Consider the following 11,262-nt stretch of genomic DNA (forward strand, 5'->3'; position numbering starts at 1 on the left):
CGCCACTGCACTCCAGCCTGGGCAACAGAGTGAGACTCCATCTCTTAAACTCTTAAAAAAAAAAAAAAAAAAAAAAAACCAGAATGGGAAATAAGCTGACAAAATACAATTATAAATCACCAGAAAAGGAAGAATCCTAAACCAACTTTTAACTTTTTAGAAAAGTAAACTATTAGTCTTATGTCCATTTTTCACAAAGAGACATAGGGAGGTTAAATAACTAAATCACCCAGCTAATAAACAAAGTAGTCAGTCTTAATCCAAAACCCCTTGCTCTTTTCCAGTATATTGGTTTAGAACAGAAACATTTCAGGTTAGGTGTTCTACTTGTGGATATTCACCATGGAAACTCTAAGGAAACTGGATTAAGTGTTATCACTATGAAAAGACCAAACTAAATAAAAGGTGTTTTTTTCATTGATTAAGCCTACAGTGATGTTTAAGCAATCTGAAATAAAACTGAAAGTTAACAAATGATTGCACATGACTGAAATAATTCACAATATTTTCAAAAGATTGTTTTCATCCATATAAATAGTACTTTCCAGTATAATTAGATCAGGGGTGGGAAGAATGGCACTGGTGAGGAACAGTTAAAGAGAAAAATACATCTAAATCAGAAAAAAGAAAAAAGGCCAGGTGTGGCTGCTCACATCTGTAATCCCAGCACTTTGGGGAGGCCAAGTGCTTGAACTGCTTGAGGCTAGGAGTTCAAGACCAGCCTGGACAACATAGTGAGACGTTATCTCTACCAAAAAAAAAAAAAAAAGAGAGAAAACTAATTTTATTCCCCTATATGCTGTTTGTCTTTAAAAAATGAAATTAGATTGTCCTCTATGATTATTATCTGGCCTCCCCAAACCCAGAACAAAAATTAACAGTAACCACAGTTTTAATTGTTCACATAATGCCAAAATAGCACCAATTATATATGTTTTCTCCTTAATAAAAGTATATATTTTCTAGTTTCCTTAACAGTATATATAAATAGGTGCTGGCACTGGAAACACAGTGCTTCATGGATATAATAAATAGTAGTAAAGTTCCCACACTAGTCCAAAAGTCTGAAACCAATGGCCTAGCAAAAATGTGTTACACGGCAAAAAACAATACTTAGCACTGTAACAGGATTTTAAAACTATGAGTCCATATTTTCCTCTCAAAAATCACAAAGTAATGAATGCGATCTTTTCAGATAGACAATAGTTTTGCAAAATCTATAGTAATAAAAGATGTAAAAAATAAAAGTAAGAATTTCTATATTTAATGTGAATGACTACACATAAAGAAAAGCAAGTTTAATTAAAGCAGGAAAAGGTCATAATTAAGAGATCTCTCAGTAATTTCAAGGAGTTTAGTAATTTCAAGGAGTTTAGGAGTTGACAGCACTGGTTCATTATGATGTCAAATTTCACTCTACTTTTTAGGGTGCTTTTCTTAGACGTAATTTTACCAACAGCATCACTCATGTTATTCCAACATGATTAAATTTATCTTTCAGTGCACATGACTTTCACACAGAAAATGAAGTTCACAGCCACTAAGTAAAACAACTTATTCAGATTTGGATTCTCTCTCCAATCCACACAATAACCCAAATATCTCTCAATATTTCTTTCTAACCCTGCAACTCAGGAAGTTACAAGGAAAACCATGACCTTATACTGGAAGAACATTTCCCAAAGTGTATTCTATGAAACACTGGTTGCCAGCCATCCTCCAGACGCTCTAAAAAAAAGCTTATTCCATAGTCAGATAAACTTCATAAATTCTAGGATAATCTGCCGTATTTTTAACATTAAATGTTGTCTAAAATCGTCTCCCAAATTGATTTATTCATATAAACCTTTCCCCTTGCCCAAGCATCTATTAAATATCCCATGGATTTCCAGAATACACTTTGAAACTAGGGAGGGAGGTTAGAGTGAAGAGGCCCTAATCCCAAAAGAGAAGCAAACAGTTCTATGAGGAAGAATAAAGGCAAACAGTGGGATTGGAAAGGGGAAGCCAGGTCTTTGTGTCCCGTTAACATGAAAGCTAAAGTGCTGCTCTCATACCATGACAGATAAAGAAACACTAGCCAATAGAAGGTTAGCCATTCCCCACCTACTGACTAAAAAAAGAGATGACAGTCATAGGAAGGAAGTGTGTAGAAGCTAGCTAGATAGAATAATCCTGGAGCTCTACTCACCATTAATGGGGAAGAAAAGGAAGCCCCCTTGATTTGGAAAGGAGTTTTTATATACAACAAAAAACTTGTGTCTGGGATGATCTATACTTACAGTGTGGGTAATTCAAAAACAAAAATCACACCAGGTGCAGAGGATCACACTTGCAATTCCAACACTTTGGAAGCCCAAGGCAGGTGGATAGCTTGAGGTCAGGAGTTTGGGACCAGCCAGGGCAACATAATGAGACCGCCATCTCCACACAAAAAAATTTTTTTTAATTAGCTAGGCATGGTGGCACTTGCCTGTAGCTCCAGCTACTTCAGAAGCTGAGACAGGAGGATCACCTGAGCCCAGGAGGTTGAGGCTGTAGTAAGCCATGATGGTCTTTCATAATAATTATTATGATAAGACTTCTTGACCCATCAAGATAGGGCAACAGGAGCTAAGCAATTCTTGGTCCTCAATACCTAAAACTTGAAGTCCCTATCACTGGCAGTTTCCTGAGCAACAAGGGATTGGGAAAAAATCTGATGGAACTAGCAAATCCTCACCTACATCTACCCTAGAGTTCGGCTGAAGTGATGGGAAGCTAAAACCAAGAAACTACTACCCTTGTTTATAGGTCATATGGTTATCACTCAAACTCAAAAACTTATATACCTCTGACAATCAATCAAAGTCAACGCCCATTAGCCCAAAGTCAGAAAAGGAAAATGACAAAGGAAGAGACAATAAATCATCGCAAGAAATACAAAAGAGTGAAATTAACTCCTCTGCCCGTTAAGTTCTTTTAAATTAAAAATACCCAATCATTCAACAAGTCAGACTGAAGCAGCAACTCAGGAACATGGTCTTCATTCTCATTCTCTATCTCCCTCTCCCTACTCACTCTCATGTTCTCCCTACCCCATGTCTCCTCTTCCCATCTATTTCCAGTCTACATCTTGTCCATACCTACCCTTTCCCTTCACTAGGTGCTTGAGTAAGTCCCTAATCTATTGTGTGCCCTTTTTGATAAAATCAACTGTCTATAGTATTTTCACTGTTTAACAGTCAACACAGTATAGCTGCACCTACACTAAAGTATTTCAAACTCTTTTTATCTCAACCTATAGTAAGAAGTATGGGAACAAGAAATACAGAAAAACACAATGTTTTGCACAACAATACTTACTCCTGCATTTGATGTACTTTGTATTTTCTATTCTAGTCTTTAATTTTTTAAATGCTGGTTAGACTTAATAATTGATTTTAAAACCTATCACAACCAGCAGGAGAAAACAATGAGCTACATAGATAACATACTGTCAATAAATGTACCAAATAAGAAAATGATCAGGGAACAAATTTTTGATTGGCATGGAAGTGTGGTACAATAAAATATTTATTTGAGCTAAGTTATTTTATCCTAAAATAGCCTGAGCTTACTGTGTTATAGTATTCAAGTCCTAGGAATTACGGGACATTTCATAAAATTTCCAACATACTGCACTATTTATTTTTATATACTGCTATACTAAGGTATGCCTTACATTTCCATATAAAATAAATATATTTCTAACATTCCTAAAGTGTTAATCCTGACCTCCTGTTTTCACTCATAAAGCAATACATTATTTCTTTAAAAAAGCTGGGTGTGGTGGTGCCTATCTGTAATCCCAGCTCCTCAGGAGGCTGAGGTGGGAGGATCTCTGAGTCCAGGAGTTCAAGACCAGCCTAGGCAACATAGTAAGACCCTTGACATGGTTTGGATTTGTGCCCTCACCCAAATCTCATGTCAAACTGTAATCCCAGTGTTGGAGGAGGGACCTGGTGGGAGGTGACTAGATCATGGGGGCAGACTTCCCCTTTGTGTTCTTGTGATAGTGAGTGAGTTCTCACAAGATCTGGTTGTTTAAAAGCGTGTAGCATCTCCTCGTTCCCTCTCTTCCTCCCACTCCAGCCACGTAGGACGGGATCTGCTTCCCCTTTGCCTTTTACCATGATTGCAAGTTTCCGGAGGCCTCCCATGGATGCCTCCTGTAGCCTGCGGAACTGTGAGCCAATCAAACTTCTTTTCTCTGTAAATTACTCAGTCTTAGGTAGTTCTTAATAGCAATGCGAGAATAGACTAATACAACCCTGTCTCTAAAATAAATCAATACATAAAATAAAAAGGGTGATGCTCCTAAAAACAAAAAAATTATAATACAACTCTGTCTCTAAAATAAATCAATACATAAAATAAAAAGGGTGATGTTCCTAAAAACAAAAAGAATTACTAATGAACATCAAGTATTTCAAAGACTTCAGGGCTTGACAGCACTAGTTCATTATATCTAAGTTCACTCTATCTAGAGAATTTTTCCTAGATGTAATTTTATCAACAGCATCACTCTTACGCTATTCCATCATGAATGCCAGTAACCAGTATCTTCCGGCAACTACCTCTAAGTGTAATTTCTCTTAAAAAGAGACAAATAGAAATATTATAATAATAGCCATTACACTTACTGAACATGCTTCTACCATGTGCCAGCATTGTACTGGATAAAATCATTGCACTTACTCATTATCATTCCTAGAATAGAATATTAGGTGGCTAGTATAAAGGAAACAAGGACCCAACCAATATTGCTGATTATCCTAGTTGAGAACTTAAATAAAATAAATGTAATCATCTGTATCAAATGAACATTTTGATAATTCGAACTGATTAATAAATTCTACTCAGGAAAAGCTAACAATGAGGAACAGCAGATGTGAAGAACAAAAGTATCCTAGAAAAGATACAGATCCATCAACACCTCACTTAATTAACCCTCGTGTAAAAAAAAAAAAGTGAACAGCTTTATGACTATTCTAATAAAAAGAAAAGCTTAAAGCATAGTACCTGCTGATATGTTCTAGGTACAAATTTATTAAACAGACTATTCTCTATGTATATATAAAATCTGAAAAAGCTATAAAATTACTTTTAGTGATAATTTCTATGTTACAAAGTCCAATATTCAAAAACCATCAAAATACAGTTATCCACATACAGACAGTCTTGCATATTTATTTTGTATTAAGTAATATTATCTTACATTTATTAAGTAAATTGGTAAGTAATTCCCTAAAATTCCAATTTCCCATTTAAAAGTAGGGTGTGGCCGATTTAATAATGATATACTAATTCAGTCATTACTAGCAAATTAGTTTACAATGTGGAAGTTATCTTTACTTCTACAACTCCACTGTAATTTATTCTAGAGTTATGCTGACATCCAGACTATTACTGTATACACAAACATACATAATCATTTCAACAACTTAAAACTAAGCAGACAAAAGTCTTTCAAATATTATTTACTATAAATAAAAATAATACATCTTATTAAATTTAAATGTGATCTATAGTCTTAAAGCACTTTTATTCCCGTGCTCTAGTGCTCATTGGCTTAATCCTCTTTCTCTTTCCACTTATTTCCTCCCTCAAGCCATCAGCACCAAAAGCAAGAAATGCTGTCAAAGAAAAACAACGTATCTGACTTTGAATTGTCAGTTTTCTTATTGTCATGATACTGCTATGAACAAAACATTAACTGTACCAATATAAAAATAAAATGGACTAAAACTAGGAATAAAATGAAATTGATATAAATGAAGCTGAATACAGCCGGTAAGAATCTTGGCTGACTCCATCTAAGAGTAATCTATCATCAGCATAAAAATAAGTAGCATCTAGCTGACACTTTCATTAATATAAATAATGAACACAAATATGTAAGAAATTGTATTATTTATACTGTGTTCCTGTTGCAAATAATCTTTTAAATATTTAAATAAAAGAATATTTTTTGAATTATTAAAAATCAAACTTAAAATTACACCATTTAAGGCAAATCTAAATTACCAAATTTAACCCCAACAACAATCCCTGTAAATTTCCACCAGAGTCCCAAAAAATAATGTTTAAAACATTTAACTGAGGTCAATTCACAATCTGGAAATATTCGTAGTCTTAACTGATTTTCACATATTGTTACGTAATTAAAATAAAATAGGACATTTCCCCAAAATGTAGTAATCAATTCATATGAAGAACATATGATCTATTTCAATTCTTAAAGAGACTGGCATTCTTAATCTAAATTCTCAAATAACTTAAAGACATCAAACACTACTCACTACACAACTCCTGACAGCCTTTTCCATTCTTTCTTTTCTTACTCCTTATCCAAACTTCTACACTAATAAAAATAAAATTCAGCCAAATACTTATTTGATATTTGGCTTATATGAAAATATACATAAATGAGGTGTTTTTATAGATATATAAGAAACGACATCCAAGAAAAACATACTTTAATGGAAAATACATATAAATTATTCTAGCACAGCAAAATATCTCATAGCATAAAACTACTTACCTAAACTCTAATAATCAGAAGGCAGTGGAGAATACAGTTTTCTCTTTGTCATAAATCATTTAAAATTATATTTACTACTGGTACATACAGTTCTCCCATAGCTTCACAGATAGGAAAGAATTCACTAAATGACAAAAATCACAGACCAGAGTATCACTAAGGAACCATAACTTAAGAACTCAGGTTCCAACTCTAAAAGTACCAAAACCCTTTAAGCCTCAAAAAAAAAAAAAAAAAAAAATTAACATTACAGAATTTCTGAATTTGAGAGACATGGGATGTAAAACTACATATGCTTTACAAAATATTTTATTCAACATATAAAAGACATATACTCACAAAACCAGTACCAAAGTCAAAACTGTCTCGCTCTTAAGTGAGAAGTTACTTGAAAGATGGTTTAGATTGCTTACATTCCCAGGGTGAGTCTGGCAGTCTGTTTTGAAGAGTTATTCTACTCACATTTACATATTTTTTAAACCTTATGACATCACTTTGCTAGAAATCTTCTTATACTGGCAAATGGAATAAAGTTATTACTTATAGGCATTCTTGGATCAGTGGTTTACCTGAGAAACTAACTTTGAATAAATTTCAAATCCAAAAAAAAAAAGACACAATCAGCACCTGACTTTTACCTCAGGAAAATAAAGTTTTACTTGGGAACGAAGATATTTTAGCATAAGAACTTAGCATAAGAACAAACTAAAATTAGATTTCCAAAGGTACAAAATAATATTCGGCCAAAATCCTTCAAAAGCCAACGTACCACTACTACAGACAGATCTGGGTGACGATGCTTGCTTACTGCAACAGTGAACTTCTGGACGTTAGAGTACCCTGTATATAACAGGAGACGCTGAAGAACTTGAGCCAAGCCCTCAAGCTTGAAGGTCATGGAGCGTTTGCTCACATCATTGATCTATTCCAATACAGTAGGTCTTCTAAATCACATCTATATTTAGAAGAATGAAGCCAAAAATCTAACCAGTTTAGATTTAAATTAGAGTAAAATCTCTCAAGTGTAAGCTGCCCCCAAACATTCTCCATCAACTACTATCACAAAATTTTTAAACTATTTATGTCATTTAATCTTACAAACATAATTTTTGGAAAGTCCATGTTTAGCAGTTTCCTTTGCTTGTACTATGTAGAGATGAAAAAAAACCCACTGATCACCACCTTCAGCTTCCTGTTGACCTAAGGTAAACACAGATATTATATCTCCTCCCATTTTGAGAATAATTTCCATAATCTGAATGTTTCCACCAATAAATGCCTTTCAAATAAAGGACTATTACAGTGCCATGTATTAGGCAACTGTAACCAATAATCCACTTTTGCCCATCACAGAATTGATTTAAAATATCTCACTGTTGACCTAAAAATGTAAGTTCTTCATCGCCAAGTTCCACATTAGCTAGGCCTTAAATCAAGGTAACAATTGAGCAGCACAGTTCTACTCCTGGGAAAATATTTACCAAAAACTAGCAGAAATCTTGAATAACTAGTGTCTATTTTTTTATTGTATTTTTTCTTTCAACGGAGTTTACTCATAACTCTCTATACCAATTAAATCATAATGACCAGCTAACGATCAACAGTTTATCTAAAAATTACAAACTTACCCCATTCTAGGTATTCGAGAATGTTCTTCTCTCTTCTCAATGGAGAATTATTGCATTCATCATAAAGACAGATAAGTATATCCAGTAATGTCTCCACACTGAAGCACTGCCCATTGGTCTGAGCGGGCCCGTCCAAAATAAACTGCTCCAACTGCCTCAAACGCACTTCTCCAGACATGTTTGCTTCGATTTCTGCTGGTTTTCCTTTAAATTATTATGATGACTTTTACTATTATCTGAACCTAAATTTTAAAAGGTATGGTTTTAAAAATAAACCACTTGTTATTCAAACAACTGTCATGCAATGCTGGTGCTGAATTAAACATCCAACACACCGGTAACCTCACTTAACTGAAGCGTCTTCAATTTCACCCATATACATATATTTTGAGGGTAAATTACCATAAAATATATACTTAATGCATTTTTTAAAGAATAATACAATTAAGTCGTATATTTAAATAAAATAATTAAAAGTACAACGAACTAGAGAGTCAACACTTCTTTAAAAAAAAAAAAACTCTTCTCCTTCATTCAAAATTCAACTCGTGCAACGTAATCCTGAAACGAATCCAGTTGCATCACTAATGAATAAAGTCCGATTTGCATCAGCAATTCACTTCCCGGGAAGAAAAACAGAAAAGGGAGAAAAAAAACGGAATGCATAGAAGGGGGAGGGAAAACCAAATATGTTGCTGCAAATCCTCCCAACCACCACTTGGATAGTGCATCAGCGGCAATTTCTCCAGCGGGAAAGGGAGGGGGCGAGGTCCCTGAACAGCCCCTCGGCTCGGAGCACGCCAAGTCTTGCCCGGAGGACGCTTTTCGTTTCTCCTCCCGAGGTCCTTCTTTTTTAAGGCTTTGCAGTCAGTCCTATTTTCAACGGATTCCGGTGAAAACTCCTCATTTTTCTCCAGGCTTCTCCCCAGGGCCTGACCGGCGGCGCGGCCGGGGGTGGAAGGCGGGCGGCGGGCGGCACTGGCACCGGGCTCCGAAGGGGCTACTTGGCCGCCCGAGCCCGCTCCATGTCGGTGGTCACTCCTGGGCCGAGCCGCGCCGCGCCAGGCAGAGATTCCCCGTCTCCCCCACACCCACAGCGCGGCCGCCGCGCCGGAGGCTCCCGACGCCCCAGGCGAGGGGGGTGCTTCTCTGAATTCAAAGGACAAGAGCCGCAGCAGCTGCGGCGGCGGCGCGGGCGGCTCTAGCAGCTACTTCGCCCCCTTCTTCACACCCCTGGGCTAAGGGCATCTTTCCTCAGCGAGGAGGGAGGCGGCCGAGGCGCAGGAGGAGGGGTCGCTTCCGCGGCTGAGGAGACCAGAGGCTGCGGCAGTCCGGCTCCCAACCACTCCCTTCCTCTCCCTTCCAGCCCTCCCCCGCCTTCCCTCTCCTCTCGCGCCCGCGCCCTGGGTTCCGCGAGGCTCCTCCAGTCCCGCCGCACGCAGGCGGAGGCTGGCGGACGAGTCTGGATCCAATATGGCGGCCTGGCCCCCCGGCCCCGGCACACGCGCGCGCACACGCCCTCCACTCCCCGCCCCCGCCCTGCCCGAGCCTCAGCCCCAGCCGGCGGCCAAGCCGGGCGGGGTCCGGCCGGCGCGCCCAGCGGAGGCCCCCAAGGGGGCGCGGGCTCTGGGCGCGAGTGGTTGCGCCAGCCGGAGAGGAGGGGTGGGGACCGCCTCGGCGGCGAGGCTGCGGTTACCGCAGCGTGGAATGCGGAGCTGCGGGAGGGCTGGGGGAGGCCCGGGCGGCGGTGGCGGAGCATATGGAGGCGGGATGACCGGGCCGCGCCGGGAGCTGCGGCAGGACGGGGCGCAGGGTGGAAACTGCGCCACCGCTGCGCCGTGGCCCCGGCTCCCCGAGGCTTCTGGTGCAGATAGCGAAGCGGGGCTCCTGCCTAGTCCTCGGAGACATCACCTGTCTGGCGCGTTTGTTAAAGGCGCCCAGAAGCAGCTGGCTTTAGGCTTCCGACAGAGCTGGAGAAGACGAAGCCTGTCTCTCAGCCCCTTACCTGCTCCCCACCCACCCCCAGATTCGGTTCGCGCACACTCCAGAATAATCATTTCTTAGTTATCTAATTACAGCACTTCGTGTGTCATTTCCCAGGACAAAAACAATGACAGACTTGTCCGCGCTACCATCGAAGTCTTGGGTCTGCACGCAAAGGATGGAATCCCCCATCTCCATTCCCAAAAGTTTCCCTACGGGAGCCTGATAGTGTCTCCTCCAGAACTGTCCTAGCGGCTGCCTGTTTTTCCCTAGCCATGGTTACCGCCTGCGGGGGATTCAGCCTGTGAAGGCAGTCAAGGCAGTTCACCGCTGTCATCAAACCTACACCCGCGTGTGCACGCGCACACACACTTGTAACCCAGTGGCACAATGCAGGAATTAGGGCAACAAAGGCAAATCACTGAATAGCTAGGGCACCTGATGCTTGTAAGGCCCTTCCAGGTTTTTGTGAATCTCGGTTTTAGGAGAGCTCCCTTTAAAAAATTCTCGTGGAAGATGCCACATTTAAATTAACACCACAAAACTGGGTCGTTGCAGTTCTGTTACTTTCTTTTAAGATTGCCATCTCCTTTATGGTCCTTCTCTAAAATACAATTATTTTATATTCCCTCCCCACACCTGCGAGGCGGTTATGTTTCTATGTTAATGCCCACAATTGCATCTTACATCTTGATAATATGGAAGCTGAGGAAGAATTAGAAATGAGGGCCTAGACGTAAAATGAAGGCTAACAGAAGTTGATTCAAGTTGTGATTCACGAAATAGCACGAATCTTTTATGAAATCTACACTTGCAACGTCTACACTTGCCTGGCTTAAGAACAGCATTATTTTCAATGCGGTCTTGACATGAATAATACTTAGATTCAAACAAAAGGTCAATCATTTCCAGCCATGACATCTTTATATGGGTGTGTGTTGTCTAATTCTAAAAGTAGTAGAAAAACAAAAAGAAAAGTTTAATCCTAACACAGATAATAAGCAATATTTTGGTGTTTATTATTCAAGTCTTTTTCCTATGCACTTTTACAAAAATGATACATAATAAAAGACAGTTTTATAGCCT

The 11,262-nt window shown here is 39.0% G+C and overlaps 1 protein-coding gene across 26 annotated transcripts in view; it reads right to left on the minus strand.

The window, feature by feature from the left end:
• The window catches only part of LOC105478710 (CDC42 binding protein kinase alpha), a 330,193-nt gene extending 320,524 nt beyond the window's left edge, over window positions 1–9,669 (minus strand). For 12 of the 26 annotated variants that reach the window (XR_011615009.1, XM_024792001.2, XM_071081558.1 and 9 more), the window contains exon 1: window positions 8,194–9,630. Coding sequence is in view for 23 of the 26 variants with exons in the window: in XM_024792001.2 (XP_024647769.1) it covers window positions 8,194–8,371 (178 nt within the window). In the remaining 3 variants the exon portion in view is untranslated. Of the gene's footprint in view, window positions 1–8,193 lie in introns of all 26 variants that reach the window. The other 14 variants (XM_011736411.3, XM_011736402.3, XM_011736395.3 and 11 more) reach the window with 6 other exon arrangements.
• Between the last annotated feature and the right edge of the window lie 1,593 nt (window positions 9,670–11,262).

The sequence above is a fragment of the Macaca nemestrina genome, chromosome 1, assembly GCF_043159975.1.
Source record: "Macaca nemestrina isolate mMacNem1 chromosome 1, mMacNem.hap1, whole genome shotgun sequence".
NCBI classification, from domain to species: domain Eukaryota; kingdom Metazoa; phylum Chordata; class Mammalia; order Primates; family Cercopithecidae; genus Macaca; species Macaca nemestrina.